This window comes from Salvelinus namaycush, unplaced genomic scaffold (assembly GCF_016432855.1).
Source record: "Salvelinus namaycush isolate Seneca unplaced genomic scaffold, SaNama_1.0 Scaffold21, whole genome shotgun sequence".
NCBI lineage: Eukaryota > Metazoa > Chordata > Actinopteri > Salmoniformes > Salmonidae > Salvelinus > Salvelinus namaycush.
This window is the reverse complement of record NW_024058897.1, coordinates 103,473-120,123: the sequence shown is the minus strand read 5'-3', so window position 1 is coordinate 120,123 and position 16,651 is coordinate 103,473. Positions and strand designations below refer to the sequence as shown.

The following is a 16,651-nucleotide window of genomic DNA, read 5'->3' as shown; positions in this document are numbered from 1 at the left end:
GAGGGAGGGTAGAGGGAGAACACAGACCAGGGAGGGAGGGTAGAGGGAGAACACAGACCAGGGAGGGAGGATAGAGGGAGAACACAGACCAGGGAGGGAGAGTAGAGGGAGAACACAGACCAGGGAGGAAGGGTGGAGAGAGTACACAGACCAGGGAGGGAGGACAGAGGGAGAACGCAGACCAGGGAGGGAAGACAGAGGGAGAACGCAGACCAGGGAGGGAAGACAGAGGGAGAACACAGACCAGGGAGGGAGGGTAGAGGGAGAACACAGACCAGGGAGGGAGGGTAGAGGGAGAACACAGACCAGGGAGGGAGGGTAGAGGGAGAACACAGACCAGGGAGGGAGGATAGAGGGAGAACACAGACCAGGGAGGGAGAGTAGAGGGAGAACACAGACCAGGGAGGGTAGAGGGAGAACACAGACCAGGGAGGGAGGATAGAGGGAGAACACCGACCAGGGAGGGAGGATAGAGGGAGAACACAGACCAGGGTGGAGGGTAGAGGGAGAACACAGACTAGGGAGGGAGGGTAGAGGGAGAACACAGACCAGGGAGGGAGGGTAGAGGGAGAACACAGACCAGGGAGGACAGAGGGAGAACACAGACCAGGGAGGGAGGGTAGAGGGAGGGTAGAGAGAGAATACAGACCAGGGAGGGAGGGTAGAGGGAGGGTAGAGGGAGAACACAGACCAGGGAGGGAGGGTAGAGGGAGAACACAGACCAGGGAGGGAGGGTAGAGGGAGAACACAGACCAGGGAGGGAGGGTAGAGGGAGGGTAGAGGGAGAATACAGACCAGGGGGGGAGGGTAGAGGGAGAACACAGACCAGGTAGGGAGAGAAGAGGGAGAACACAGACCAGGGAGGGAGGGTAGAGGGAGAACACAGACCAGGTAGGGAGAGAAGAGGGAGAACACAGACCAGGGAGGGAGAGTAGAGGGAGAACACAGACCAGGGAGGGAGGGTAGAGGGAGAACACAGACCAGGTAGGGAGAGAAGAGGGAGAACACAGACCAGGGAGGGAGGGTAGAGGGAGAACAGAGACCAGGGAGGGAGGATAGAGGGAGAACACAGACCAGGGAGGGAGGGTAGAGGGAGAACACAGACCAGGGAGGGAGGATAGTGGGAGAACACAGACCAGGGAGGGAGGATAGATTGAGAACACAGACCAGGGAGGGAGGGTAGAGGGAGAACACAAACCAGGGAGGGAGGGTAGAGGGAGAACACAGACCAGGTAGGGAGGGTAGAGGGAGAACACAGACCAGAGAGGGAGGATAGAGGGAGAACACAGACCAGGGAGGGAGGCTAGAGGGAGAACACAGACCAGGGAGGGAGAGTAGAGGGAGAACACAGACCAGGGAGGGAGGATAGAGGGAGAACACAGACCAAGGAGGGAGGCTAGAGGGAGAACACAGACCAGGGAGGGAAGGTAGAGGGAAAACACAGACCAGGGAGGGAGGGTAGAGAGAGAATACAGACCAGGGAGGGGGGGTAGAGGGAGAACACAGACCAGGGATGGAGGGTAGAGGGAGAACACAGACCAGGGAGGGAGGCTAGAGGGAGAACACAGACCAGGGAGGGAGAGTAGAGGGAGAACACAGACCAGGGAGGGAGGATAGAGGGAGAACACAGACCAGGGAGGGAGACTAGAGGGAGAACACAGACCAGGGAGGGAGGGTAGAGGGAGAACACAGACCAGGGAGGGAGGATAGAGGGAGGGTAGAGGGAGAACACAGACCAGGGAGGGAGAGTAGAGGGAGAACACAGACCAGGGAAGGAGGGTAGAGGGAGAACACAGACCAGGGAGGGAGGGTAGAGGGAGAACACAGACCAGGGAGGGAGGATCGAGGGAGGGTAGAGGGAGAACACAGACCAGGGAGGGAGAGTAGAGGGAGAACACAGACCAGGGAAGGAGGGTAGAGGGAGAACACAGACCAGGGAGGGAGGGTAGAGGGAGAACACAGACCAGAGAGGAAGTGTGGAGAGAGTACACAGACCAGGGAGGGAGGACAGAGGGAGAACACAGACCAGGGAGGAAGGGTGGAGAGAGTACAAAGACCAGGGAGGGAGGACAGAGGGAGAACACAGACAAGGGAGGGAGGACAGAGGGAGAACACAGACCAGGGAGGGAGGATAGAGGGAGAACACAGACCAGGGAGGGTAGAGGGAGAACACAGACCAGGGAGGGAGGATAGAGGGAGAACACAGACCAGGGAGGGAGGATAGAGGGAGAACACAGACCAGGGAGGGAGGGTAGAGGGAGAACACAGACCAGGGAGGGAGGGTAGAGGGAGAACACAGACCAGGGAGGGAGGACAGAGGGAGATCACAGACCAGGGGGGAGGGTAGAGGGAGTACACAGACCAGGGAGGGAGGACAGAGGGAGAACACAGACCAGGGGGGAGGGTAGAGGGAGAACACAGACCAGGGAGGAAGGGTAGAGGGAGAACACAGACCAGGGAGGGAGGACAGAGGGAGAACACAGACCAGGGAGGGAGGACAGAGGGAGAACACAGACCAGGGAGGAAGGGTAGAGGGAGAACACAGACCAGGGAGGGAGGACAGAGGGAGAACACAGACCAGGGAGGGAGGACAGAGGGAGAACACAGACCAGGGAGGGATGGTAGAGGGAGGGTAGAGGGAGAACACAGACCAGGGAGGGAGGACAGAGGGAGAACACAGACCAGGGAGGGAGGATAGAGAGAGAACACAGACCAGGGAGGGAGGGTAGAGGGAGAACACAGACCAGGGAGGGAGGGTAGAGGGAGAACACAGACCAGGGAGGGAGGGTAGAGGGAGAACACAGACCAGGGAGGACAGAGGGAGAACACAGACCAGGGAGGGAGGGTAGAGGGAGGGTAGAGAGAGAATACAGACCAGGGAGGGAGGGTAGAGGGAGGGTCGAGGGAGAACACAGACCAGGGAGGGAGGGTAGAGGGAGAACACAGACCAGGGAGGGAGGGTAGAGGGAGGGTAGAGGGAAAATACAGACCAGGGAGGGAGGGTAGAGGGAGAACACAGACCAGGTAGGGAGAGAAGAGGGAGATCACAGACCAGGGAGGGAGGGTAGAGGGCTAACACAGACCAGGTAGGGAGAGAAGAGGGAGAACACAGACCAGGGAGGGAGAGTAGAGGGAGAACACAGACCAGGGAGGGAGGACAGAGGGAGAACACAGACCAGGGAGGGAGGGTAGAGGGAGGGTAGAGGGAGAACACAGACCAGGGAGGGAGGATAGTGGGAGAACACAGACCAGGGAGGGAGGATAGATTGAGAACACAGACCAGGGAGGGAGGGTAGAGGGAGAACACAGACCAGGAAGGGAGGGTAGAGGGAGAACACAGACCAGGTAGGGAGGGTAGAGGGAGAACACAGACCAGGGAAGGAGGATAGAGGGAGAACACAGACCAGGGAGGGAGGCTAGAGGGAGAATACAGACCAGGGAGGGAGAGTAGAGGGAGAACACAGACCAGGGAGGGAGGATAGAGGGAGAACACAGACCAGGGAGGGAGGCTAGAGGGAGAACACAGACCAGGGAGGGAGGGTAGAGGGAGGGTAGAGAGAGAATACAGACCAGGGAGGGGGGGTAGAGGGAGAACACAGACCAGGGAGGGAGGGTAGAGGGAGAACACAGACCAGGGAGGGAGGCTAGAGGGAGAACACAGACCAGGGAGGGAGAGTAGAGGGAGAACACAGACCAGGGAGGGAGGATAGAGGGAGAACACAGACCAGGGAGGGAGGCTAGAGGGAGAACACAGACCAGGGAGGGTAGAGGGAGAACACAGACCAGGGAGGGAGAGTAGAGGGAGAACACAGACCAGGGAGGGAGGATAGAGGAAGGGTATAGGGAGAACACAGACCAGGGTGGGAGAACACAGACCAGGGAGGGAGGACAGAGGGAGCACACAGACCAGGGAGGGAGGGTAGAGGGAGAACACAGACCAGGGAGGGAGGATAGAGGGAGGGTAGAGGGAGAACACAGACCAGGGAGGGAGGCTAGAGGGAGAACACAGACCAGAGAGGGAGGATAGAGGGAGGGTAGAGGGAGAACACAGACCAGGGAGGGAGGGTAGAGGAAGGGTAGAGGGAGAACACAGACCAGGGAGGGAGGATAGAGGGAGGGTAGAGGGAGAACACAGACCAGGGAGGGAGGGTAGAAGAAGGGTAGAGGGAGAACACAGACCAGGGAGGGAGGCTAGAGGGAGAACACAGACCAGGGAGGGAGGCTAGAGGGAGAACACAGACCAGGGAGGGAGGCTAGAGGGAGAACACAGACCAGGGAGGGAGGATAGAGGGAGAACACAGACCAGGGAGGGAGGCTAGAGGGAGAACACAGACCAGGGAGGGAGGGTAGAGGGAGAACACAGACCAGGGAGGGAGGGTAGAGGAAGGGTAGAGGGAGAACACAGACCAGGGAGGGAGGCTAGAGGGAGAACACAGACCAGGGAGGGAGGAGAGAGGGAGGGTAGAGGGAGAACACAGACCAGGGAGGGAGGGTAGAGGAAGGGTAGAGGGAGAACACAGACCAGGGAGGGAGGCTAGAGGGAGAACACAGACCAGGGAGGGAGTATAGAGGGAGAACACAGACCAGGGAGGGAGGCTAGAGGGAGAACACAGACCAGGGAGGGAGGGTAGAGGGAGGGTAGAGGGAGAACAGACCAGAGAGGGAGGGTAGAGGGAGAACACAGACCAGGGAGGGAGGGTAGAGGGATGGTAGAGGGAGAACAGACCAGGGAGGGAGGACAGAGGGAGAACACAGACCAGGGAGGGAGGATAGAGGGAGAACACAGACCAGGGAGGGAGGGTAGAGGGAGAACACAGACCAGGGAGGGAGGGTAGAGAGAGACTAGAGGGAGAACACAGACCAGGGAGGGAGGACAGAGGGAGAACACAGACCAGGGAGGGAGGGTAGAGGGAGAACACAGACCAGGGAGGGAGGGTAGAGGGAGGGTAGAGGGAGAACACAGACCAGGGAGGGAGGGTAGAGAGAGAACACAGACCAGGGAGGGAGGGTAGAGGGAGGGTAGAGGGAGAACACAGACCAGGGAGGGAGGGTAGAGGGAGTGTAGAGGGAGAACACAGACCACGGAGGGAGGGTAGAGAGTACACAGACCAGGGATTATTTTTGGGCCTTAATGCTTTTATCCCACAGAAATGCATATATGGAAAAACATATATGTTTTACTATCTATAGAGGTTTGTTTTTAAGTGTCTGTACTATATCTGAGATATATAAAAAACATTTTTAACCACTTTTTTAAAACCCTCTAGAGTCTAACCCCTGTCTAAACCAGGGGGAGGGGGTTCTAAGCTGACATTTGGAATTGTTTTAAGATGATCATACCATGGATCATTTATATATTTGATTTAAAATTTTAAGACCTCTTAAGATATAAAAACATATATATATTTAAACATTATTGGATGAAACATTGAATCTGGCATTACTGCTATTAGCCAATAGAAACACATTGAATACCAGATTCACTTCATGGAACAACAGATAGTCCCCCAAAAAATGTTAAGGAAGCTATTTCTGAAGTGTCTGTCCTTTATCTGAGAGATATAAGTTCAGGACCCAATTCCCCCACCCCAAAAATTACATGCACTAAATCTCCATTTAAACTTCTATTTGTTTTTAAAACTGGTACCGGGGACCTTCAGATTAGTCTTGTGAGGCTTGGGAAAAACAGAGAACACCAACGTGTTCATGAGAGTCTCACCTTTCCACAGAGGGGTCATATTAGTGTGTATCTCAAACCGTGCGGACGCTACAGACAGAAGTTGCAGAAGAGGCTGTACCAACTTCAGACCTGTGTTATGTGTGTCCTAGGGCAAACGGAGAACACCATTGTGTTCGTGAGAGGAGGCCATACCGTTCGGATGCTACAGACGTTTCAGTGAGAAGACTGAATTTCAGGATGTCTCATGGACTGACAAACACCGCTCTAGCTCTGCCACCTTTCACCGCAGAAGTGGAAGGGCGATATTGGCGGATGCGGTGGTTTGAGACCTGCAGCCTATGCAAAATAACACGTATCTCTAGGTTAAACAGACAGATTTTGATGGGGATTATTTTATTATGTTCATTATATTGACTCTTAATTAACTTCCTGGTCCTGCTCTTTCCTCCTCCTCTCCCTCTCCTAATGTTGTCTTTTTACCTGCTACTGCTTTTTCCTGCTCAGGTTTCTCGTCTCCACGTCCATCTCCCCTCTCTCCTCCAATCTCTTCTTCATAACATGTGTTATTCCTCCTCCTATAGCTGCTCCTATAGCTGCTGCTGCTCCTGCCCCTATCACTGGCACTGCAACGGCAGGGGTTGCAAGAAAACCTAGTCCTACTACTGTAGTTGTGCAGCCAACTCCTATAACTCCTATAGCTGCTTGTTTACCCAACTTTAACAACTGTCTGTTCCTGATAACCTTCTGAGCCTTCTCATACATCTCATTGGTGTAGTGTTTTCCTCCATTCTTCTCCACCATCTCCTCTATCTTCCTCAGCAGCTCTCTGACCTGGGTACGGTCTCTCTGCTCTTTATTGTTAAAGACATGATATCTGCCTCCACAGACTCTGACCAGTTTCTGAAGCTCCTGACACTCTTTCAGAAACTCCTCTACTGGTTTTCCCTCCAGCTGATCTGCACCAGTGAATAATACTATAGTGAAGTCTGAGGCCCCTTTTCCAAAGTGTTCCTGGATGTACTTCACTGCTTTTCTTTGCTCCTCTGTGTATTTATCCAGTCTGATCACCAGCAGGAACACATGGGGTCCTGGGACTGACATCTTGATGCAGCTCTCTATTTCCTTTCTCTCTTTTCCCCCTTTCTTGTTCATCAATTTTATAAGGACATGGGATTCTTTCAATAATATGTCACAGATTCCTGGACTGTCAACCACCTCAATATTCTTCCCATACACCTCTCCACTCTGTTTCTCACTCTTTGTAGTTACAGGCACTGGAGAAGCCTCCACTTTAAATACCCTTGTCCCCAAGATGGTGTTTCCTGTTGCACTTTTCCCTGCTCCAGACTTCCCAACCAAAACTATCTTCAGATCAGCAGGTAATTCTGTTGAAACACAAAATATAGTATGTAACTGAATCATTATCAATGACACAAGTGGTTAACTTATGTTCACTGTCACTGACCATATTCAGAGCATATTCATTGTAAGGTTAAAGGGCAATTCCACCACTTTTCAAAACTCATATTCAATAAGGGGTTGGTCCACTCAATATTAGGACGGTGTTCTTAATGTTTTGTTCAGTGAGTATACGCATGTCTCCACACATGGGGAGGCAGCGTAGCCTAGTGGTTAGAGCATTGGACTAGTAACCGAAAGGTTTCAAGATCAAATCCCTGAGCTGACAAGGTACAAATCTGTCGTTCTTCCCCTGAACAAGGCAGTTAACCCACAGCCTAGGCTCTCATTGAAAATAGGAATTTGTTCTTATTAACTGACTTGCCTAGTTAAATAAAGGTAAAATAAAAAAACATCTTGTGAATATATGTTGCATACATGTTGAAATATACAAACATTTTCATATATGTGACACATATTTCTGGCTTATTGTCACGTCTGCTCCTCCCCTCCGGCGTACAATGTCACCAGAGTACCAACCACCGGTCCTAGGATTCATCATTACGCACACCTGGCACTCATCATCACGCGCACCTGTTAATCATTATGATTCACACCTGGACTCCATTACCTTCATTATCTCCTCCCCTTTATATGTCACTCTCCCATGTTCACTCACCAGTTGGTATTGTTTTTGTGCATCGGCAGTCTGCCTTATGTTAGTGTCGTGTTCTTGGTTTTGTTGTTTTATTAAAACGTTTCACCTGCACCTGCTTCTGACTCACCGCTTCATCATTATAGAATACCAACTCAAAATATGGAAGCAGCAGGACAACCGGACATCTCCCAGACAATCGATGAACAAGGTTACCTTCTTCGTCATCACCATGATCAGCTTGCTCAACTGGGGACGGCCATGAAAGATGTTCTCCGAGGTCTACAACGTCTCAACAGCGGAGGATAATCTAGAGCCTGTCTACCCAACGAGTCAGCACATCAGCCCATCCAGCAACCCGCTCAGGTCAGCGATGCCTGTCTATCCCTCCCGGAGAAATATGACGGGACACCATCCAAATGCCATGGCTTCCTCCTTCAGTGCTCCCTCTTTTTCGCACATCAGATGGGAGCCCCCACCACTGATAGGTCTAAGGTTGCAATGATTATTTCTCTGCTGAATGGCCGGGCATTGGAATGGGCTACGGCCATCTGGGAGAGAGGAGAAGAGGAGTTTGAGTCTTATGAGGGGTTCATGGCTCTGTTTAAATGTATTTTCGATCACCAGGCAGAGGGCAGAGAGGAAGGTGAGTGTCTTCTTCAACTCCAGCAGGGGAAACAGACGGCCGCTGAGAATGCGCTCACCTTCCGGACAGTAGCAGCTTCCAGTGGATAGAATGAGCCGGCGTTCAGCATGTTATTTGGAAGAGGTCTGTGCGAGGAGTTCAAGACGGAACTGGCCTGCTGAGATGACAACCTCTACCTGGACGCACTCATTACGATGGGTATCCGTCTGGATAACCTCCTCCGGGAGCGTCGGCATCTTCATCACCTCTTCCTCCTTGGCGAGTGGTCGGGATCAGAGCCTGAACCCATGGAGGTTCACATGCCTTCCCGCAGCGGAACGACACAGACGGACACAGCTGGGGCTCTGTCTGTACTGTAGCCAGGGAGGGCTCAAGCGCCAGAGGTGTCCTTTACTTCAGAATCCGCGATCCAATTGAGCAGAGGGACGGTCACGTGATGTTACGTCCCTTGCACCAGGAATGAGTATTCCATCTACTGCTCTTCCTTCAGACTTTTTGTAGTACCCATCACCCTGGCTGACTGTCCCTCCTGCCCTGTGTCTACAGCTTTAGTGGATTCCGGCGCCGTGGAACTTTATGGATCAGACCCTTGCCTCTTCTCTCAATATTACTACCTACCCGCTCTCCTCTCCTTTTCCGGTTCAAAGTCTCGACTGTCGGCCTCTAGGATCCGGAACCATCACACACATCACCCAACTACTCACCCTCACCGTGGAGCCCAATCACCAGGAAAACATCCCCTTCTCCATCAACAGTGCACCAGTTTACAAGATCATCCTCGGCCTACCTTGGTTTCTGTGCCATAACCCCACCATCTCATTGTCGAGGATGAGAATAACCGACTGGTCACCTGAATTCCGGACAACCTGCTTCCCTGTCCCCTGTGGTTCCACGTTGGTTGATTGTCCTGTGGTTGCCCTCCAGCCCAACATCCCAGAGGAATATCAGGAACTAAGGGAGGTATCCTCCAAGACCCGCGCTACCTGTCTCCCTCCTCATCGCCGCTGGGACTGTGCCAATGACCTGTTTTCTGGTGCTACACCTCCACGCAGATGCATCTACCCTCTGTCGGTGGCTGAGACCCAGGCCATGGAGGACTACATTCAAGAGACGGTCCAATAGGATTTAATCCGCAGGTCCACGTCCCCTGCGTCAGCTGGTTTCTTCTTCGTGAACAGGTTCCCATGTCTCGACCGGGGAGGTCTCAGCCGGCTCATCAGGCTCTCATGCCTCAGCCGGTTCGTAAGGCTTCTGCGCCTCAGCAGAGGTGACCGGTCCGCTCCGGATCCCCGGGATCATCACTTTGGTTGGCGTCCTGCAGCTGGAGTCGAACGTGCCGGGGAGGGGGTACCGTCATGTATGTGCTCTCTCCGGGGCCCTAGGTCGCCATGCTCCCGCGTCTCACCAGGCTGCTTGTTATAGTGCACACCTCTCCGACTCACCTGGACTCCATCACCTCCTTGATTACCTGCCCTATATATGTCACTCCCCTTGGTTCCTTTCCCAGGCGTCAATGTTTCTGTTTCAGTTTCCTGTCTGTACGTTGTTCGTGTTTCTTGTTTTGTTAATTTGTTTATTAAATTATGCACTCCCTGAACTTGCTTCCCGACTCCCAGCGCACACGTTACACTTATATACACATATGTACATATCAGTGGTGGTCGGTGACATTTAAGATGAGGGAGGACGATTATTTTTTGATGAACATGGCCTTATTTGTATTACAGCATATTGGATGACTCTCATTCATATTCCATTCACCCAGCTCAATGTAACAGTGATAGGTTTAGGCTACTACATGATACTAACATTTTCAAAAATACCTATCATGAGGTTGCTACAACCTAGCCTATGATTGACAGTTTTCAACAGGTGCACAGGTCGAGAGAAAAATGAGAGTAATCAAGGTGAGAGACAGTGATACATTCAATACCGCCTTGCCCACTCTTGCCTGAGTCTAGCTGATCTAGGTTGTAATCATTAGTCCAACAGTTTGAAATTAGAGTTTCTATTGGACAAATTCCGATGTGTTTGTCCCCGTTCCATTTAAGAAATGTTTTTAAACAGAATCGACCAATGGCTACTGTAGACCTTCATTGCAAAACAGTGTGTTTTAATCAATTATTGGATGGTATGTGAATATATTTAGTATAGTTTTATCTAAAAAGGAAAACTGCTTAAATGTTTTACAATTTTTATTTTTATGAAATTCACTGAGAAGGATGGTTCCCCCCTTCCTCCTCTTAAGAGCCTCCACTGGTGCTTATATGTATAATACTTATATGGCTGTCACGCCCTGGCCTTAGTTATCTTTGTTTTCTTTATTATTTTAGTTAGGTCAGGGTGTGACATGGGGGATGTTTGTGTGTTTTTGTCTAGTCGAGGGTGTTTGTATTGTCTAGGGGTTTTGGTAGAGTTTATGGGGTTGTGTTCAGTGTAGGTGTTTAGGTATGTCTATGGTTGCCTGAGTGGTTCTCAATCAGAGACAGCTGTCTATCGTTGTCTCTGATTGGGAGCCATATTTAAGGCAGCCATAGGCATTAGGCAGGTTGTGGGTAATTGTCTATGTCTAAACGTTAGTAGCTTGTGTCTGCACTTTCGTTTTGTAGCTTCACGGTCGTTTGTTGATTTTGTTAGTTTGTAAAAGTGTTTCGTTTCGTGTTCATCTTCTCTCAATAAAAAGGAAGATGTATTCGTATCACGCTGCGCCTTGGTCTCCTCACTACGACGGTCGTGACAATGGCAATATATGTAAATTACTTATATGTTTTATTTAGGCATATATGGTGGAGACTGTATATGTTATTAAAATAGATGATCATATATTTTAAAATGTATGTCACATTTAGAGATGGGTTTTAAATATATTATATCTTTTAAAATATATGTCACGTTTTTTGATATATATGACCATATATTACTTTTCCATATGGGATTGTAGCGGCAGCAGCAGCCTATCAAGAGAAGAGTTTATTCAGGGTGTGGCTTTAAGTTTGTTATTTTAACCACCTGTCTGACTGAATGTCATTCAAGTTAATCTAGTATGTTGTATTTACCATGCAGAATTTTAATGCACCATGCACTGTCCACACGGAATCTGTAATGATACTAGCATAAGTTCATGTGATACTTAAAGTTTTATGTAAAAATCAATTTGGAATCATTATTACATGTCAATGAAACATGGAATTGATGGAATTGCTCTTATGCCAGTTGAAATAATTGAAGGAAGGTAGTTCCAAAGTGAAAAATATACTTGTGACAAGATAACAAAAATGGCTGTATTTACAGGAAATATTTATTTGTATTTGTTATTCTTTAGATTTAACCAAAATTAGGATTTTTTTTTTTTTTTTTTTTTTTCACCTTTATTTAACCAGGTAGGCTAGTTGAGAACAAGTTCTCATTTGCAACTGCGACCTGGCCAAGATAAAGCATAGCAGTGTGAACAGACAACACAGAGTTACACATGGAGTAAACAATAAACAAGTCAATAACATGGTAGAAAAAAAAGAGAATCTATATACAATGTGTGCAAAAGGCATGAGGTAGGCAATAAATCGAATAATTACAATTTAGCAGATTAACACTGGAGTGATAAATCATCAGTTGATCATGTGCAAGAAGAGATACTGGTGTGCAAAAGAGCAGAAAAGTAAATAAATAAAGCAGTATGGGGGGTGAGGTAGGTAAATTGGGTGGGTAGTTTACAGATGGACTATGTACAGCTGCAGCGATCGGTTAGCTGCTCGGATAGCAGATTTTTTAAGTTGTTGAGGGAGATAAAAGTCTCCAACTTCAGAGATTTTTGCAATTCGTTCCAGTCGCAGGCAGCAGAGAACTGGAAGGAAAGGCGTCCAAATGAGGTTTTGGCTTTAGGGATGATCAGTGAGATACACCTGCTGGAGCGCGTGTTGCGGGTGGGTGTAGCCATCGTGACCAGTGAACTGAGATAAGGCGGCACTTTACCTAGCATAGCCTTGTAGATGACCTGGAGCCAGTGGGTCTGACGACGAACATGTAGCGAGGGCCAGCCGACTAGGGCATACAGGTCGCAGTGGTGGGTCGTATAAGGTGCTTTAGTAACAAAACGAATGGCACTGTGATAAACTGCATCCAGTTTGCTGAGTAGAGTATTGGAAGCTATTTTGTAGATGACATCGCCGAAGTCGAGGATCGGTAGGATAGTCAGTTTTACTAGGGTAAGTTTGGCGGCGTGAGTGAAGGAGGCTTTGTTGCGGAATAGAAAGCCGATTCTTGATTTGATTTTGGATTGGAGATGTTTGATATGAGTCTGGAAGGAGAGTTTGCAGTCTAGCCAGACACCTAGGTACTTATAGATGTCCACATATTCTAGGTCGGAACCGTCCAGGGTGGTGATGCTAGTCGGGCGTGCGGGTGCAGGCAGCGAACGGTTGAAAAGCATGCATTTGGTTTTACTAGCGTTTAAGAGCAGTTGGAGGCCACGGAAGGAGTGTTGTATGGCATTGAAGCTCGTTTGGAGGTTAGATAGCACAGTGTCCAAGGAAGGGCCGGAAGTATATAGAATGGTGTCGTCTGCGTAGAGGTGGATCAGGGAATCGCCCGCAGCAAGAGCAACATCATTGATGTATACAGAGAAAAGAGTCGGCCCGAGAATTGAACCCTGTGGTACCCCCATAGAGACTGCCAGAGGACCGGACAACATGCCCTCCGATTTGACACACTGAACTCTGTCTGCAAAGTAGTTGGTGAACCATGCAAGGCAGTCATTAGAAAAACCGAGGCTACTGAGTCTGCCGATAAGAATATGGTGATTGACAGAGTCGAAAGCCTTGGCCAGGTCGATGAAGACGGCTGCACAGTAATGTCTTTTATCGATGGCGGTTATGATATCGTTTAGTACCTTGAGCGTGGCTGAGGTGCACCCATGACCGGCTCGGAAACCGGATTGCACAGCGGAGAAGGTACGGTGGGATTCGAGATGGTCAGTGATCTGTTTGTTGACTTGGCTTTCGAAGACCTTAGATAGGCAGGGCAGGATGGATATAGGTCTGTAACAGTTTGGGTCCAGGGTGTCTCCCCCTTTGAAGAGGGGGATGACCGCGGCAGCTTTCCAATCCTTGGGGATCTCAGATGATACGAAGGAGAGGTTGAACAGGCTGGTGATAGGGGGTGCGACAATGGCGGTGGACAGTTTCAGAAATAGGGGGTCCAGATTGTCAAGCCCAGCTGATTTGTATGGGTCCAGGTTTTCCAGCTCTTTCAGAACATCTGCTATCTGGATTTGGGTAAAGGAGAAGCTGGGGAGGCTTGGGCGAGTAGCAGCGGGGGGGGCGGGGCTGTTGGCCAAGGTTGGAGTCGCCAGGAGGAAGGCATGGCCAGCCATTGAGAAATGCTTGTTGAAGTCTTCGATTATCACGGATTTATCGGTGGTGACCGTGTTACCTAGCCTCAGTGCAGTGGGCAGCTGGGAGGAGGTGCTCTTGTTCTCCATGGACTTTACAGTATCCCAGAACTTTTTGGAGTTAGAGCTACAGGATGCAAATTTCTGCTTGAAAAAGCTGGCCTTTGCTTTCCTGACTGACTGCGTGTATTGGTTCCTGACTTCCCTGAACAGTTGCATATCGCGGGGGCTCTTCGATGCTATTGCAGTTCGCCACAGGATGTTTTTGTGCTGGTCGAGGGCAGTCAGGTCTGGAGTGAACCAAGGGCTATATCTGTTCTTGGTTCTGCATTTTTTGAACGGAGCATGCTTGTCTAATATGGTGAGGAAGTAACATTTAAAGAATGACCAGGCATCCTCAACTGACGGGATGAGGTCAATATCCTTCCAGGGTACCCGGGCCAGGTCGATTAGAAAGGCCTGCTCGCAGAAGTGTTTTAGGGAGCGTTTGACAGTGATGAGGGGTGGTCGTTTGACCGCGGACCCGTGGCGGATACAGGCAATGAGGCAGTGATCGCTGAGATCTTGATTGAAGACAGCAGAGGTGTATTTGGAGGGCAGGTTGGTCGGGATAATGTCTATTAGGGTGCCCATGTTTACGGATTTAGGGTTGTACCTGGTGGGTTCCTTGATGATTTGTGTGAGATTGAGGGCATCAAGCTTGGATTGTAGGACTGCCGGGGTGTTAAGCATATCCCAGTTTAGGTCACCTAACAGAACAAACTCTGAAGCTAGATGGGGAGCGATCAATTCACAGATGGTGTCCAGGGCACAGCTGGGAGCTGAGGGGGGTCGGTAGCAGGCGGCAACAGTGAGAGACTTATTTCTGGAGAGATTCATTTTTAAAATTAGAAGTTCGAACTGTTTGGGCATAGACCTGGAAAGTATGACAGAACTTTGCAGGCTATCTCTGCAGTAGATTGCAACTCCTCCCCCTTTGGCAGTTCTATCTTGACGGAAAGTGTTATAGTTGGGTATGGAAATCTCAGAATTTTTGGTGGCCTTCCTAAGCCAGGATTCGGACACGGCAAGGACATCAGGGTTGGCAGAGTGTGCTAAAGCGGTGAGTAAGGCAAACTTAGGGAGGAGGCTTCTGATGTTGACATGCATGAGGCCAAGGCTTTTTCGATCACAGAAGTCAACAAATGAGGGTGACTGGGGACATGCAGGGCCTGGGTTTACCTCCACATCACCCGAGGAACAGAGGAGTAGTAGGATGAGGGTGCGGCTAAAGGCTATCAAAACTGGTCGCCTAGAGCGTTGGGGACAAAGAATAAAAGGAGCAGATTTATGGGCGTGGTAGAATAGATTCTGGGCATAATGTGCAGACAGGGGTATGGTGGAGCGCGGGTATAGCGGAGGCAAGCCCAGGCACTGGGTGATGATAAGAGAGGTTGTATCTCTGGACATGCTGGTCTCAATGGGTGAGGTCACCGCATGTGTGGGGGGTGGAACAAAGGAGGTATCAGAGGTATGGAGAGTGGAACTACAGGGTCCATTGCAAACCAAAACAATGATAATGATAGCTAGCCTGAACAACAGTATGCAAGGCATATTGATATTTGAGAGAGACATACAATAAGGCATAAAGTGATTGCAGGTCTTGATTGGGAGAGCTAGCTAAAACAACAGGTAAGATAACAGCAGCAATAACAGGGTGCTAGTCTAACACAGCAACAACAGGTAAAAATGGCGACGACTAGGCAGAGAGGGTCGGATTAACTACACACAGATCCTGAGTTAAAGCACAGAGCCGACAGATAAAACACAAATAAACAGAATGGAGTACCGTGAATTAATGGACAGTCAAGCATGCATCAGCTATGTAGCCAAGTGATCATAGTGTCCAGGGGGCAGCCGTAGATGGAGCAGGGAGGCCTCCACTAAGCTAGCACGCGGCGTTTAAAGTTAGTAGCCCGGGGGGTGGTCTGCTCAGACGGAGGGGGTCTGCTCAGACGTGGTCGTGTCGACAGAGAAACCAAGCCGGATGGCGAAAGAGAGGTTGTGAATTGTAGAATTGTGTTTGCTAACTGGTGCTAGCTTCGTGGCAGTGGCGCTAGCTGCGCTAAAAAAAGGTCCAGTCCAATTGGCAAAAGAGGTATTGTAGCCCAAGAATTCGCTGGTAGACCTCTTCGGCTAGCCGGCAGATGGGCCTAGCTCGAGGCTAGCTCAGGGCTAACTGGTGCTTGCTTCGGGACAGAGGTGTTAGCCAGTAGTAGCCACTCGGTTGCAGCTAGCTAGCTGTGATGATACGGTGTAATTGTCCAGAGCTTGCGTCAGGAATCCGGTGATGTGGTAGAGAAAAAGCAGTCCTATATGCTCTGGGTTGATATCGCGCTTGCAGACTGGCAGGTATTGGCCCGGTATTGAAGCTGGCTGTGTCCGAGTTGAGGGTGAAGACCGCAGCAGTGGCTAACTGACTACTAGCTAGTAGCTAGTTATCTGGCTAGCTTCTGATTGGGGTTACGGTTCTAAAGTATAAAAAAATAGCAGGTCCGTACCACATTGGGTGAGGCGGAATGTAGGAATGTATATTCAGTTCCTAGATGGAAAGTGAAATTAAAATATATACGAAATGTATACGAAAAATACGAAGACTATTTACACGGGACAAGACAAGACAAAGACACGTCTGACTGCTACGCCATCTTGGATGTTGTTGAGTGTTGAAAGAAATAGGTTGCTCCTACTGGAAAAATAGGTTTGGTAATAATCAAATGAAACAGTTGGAATTGAATCCTATGTTAATGTTCAACATATGTAATATTTTCCCTTGAGAACCTAACATATTTACAGGACCAGTCAAAAGTTTGGACACACCGCCTCATTCAAGGGTTTTTCTTAATT

General features: G+C 49.8%; 1 protein-coding gene across 1 annotated transcript in view; it reads right to left on the bottom strand.

Annotated features, from left to right (window-relative positions):
- Positions 1-16,651, bottom strand: part of LOC120038183 (trichohyalin-like) — a 98,868-nt gene that overhangs the window by 32,653 nt on the left and 49,564 nt on the right. Inside the window, exon 5 of the mRNA XM_038984043.1 lies at positions 6,107-6,139. Coding sequence (XP_038839971.1) covers positions 6,107-6,139 — 33 coding nt within the window. The remainder of the gene's footprint in view (positions 1-6,106; positions 6,140-16,651) is intronic.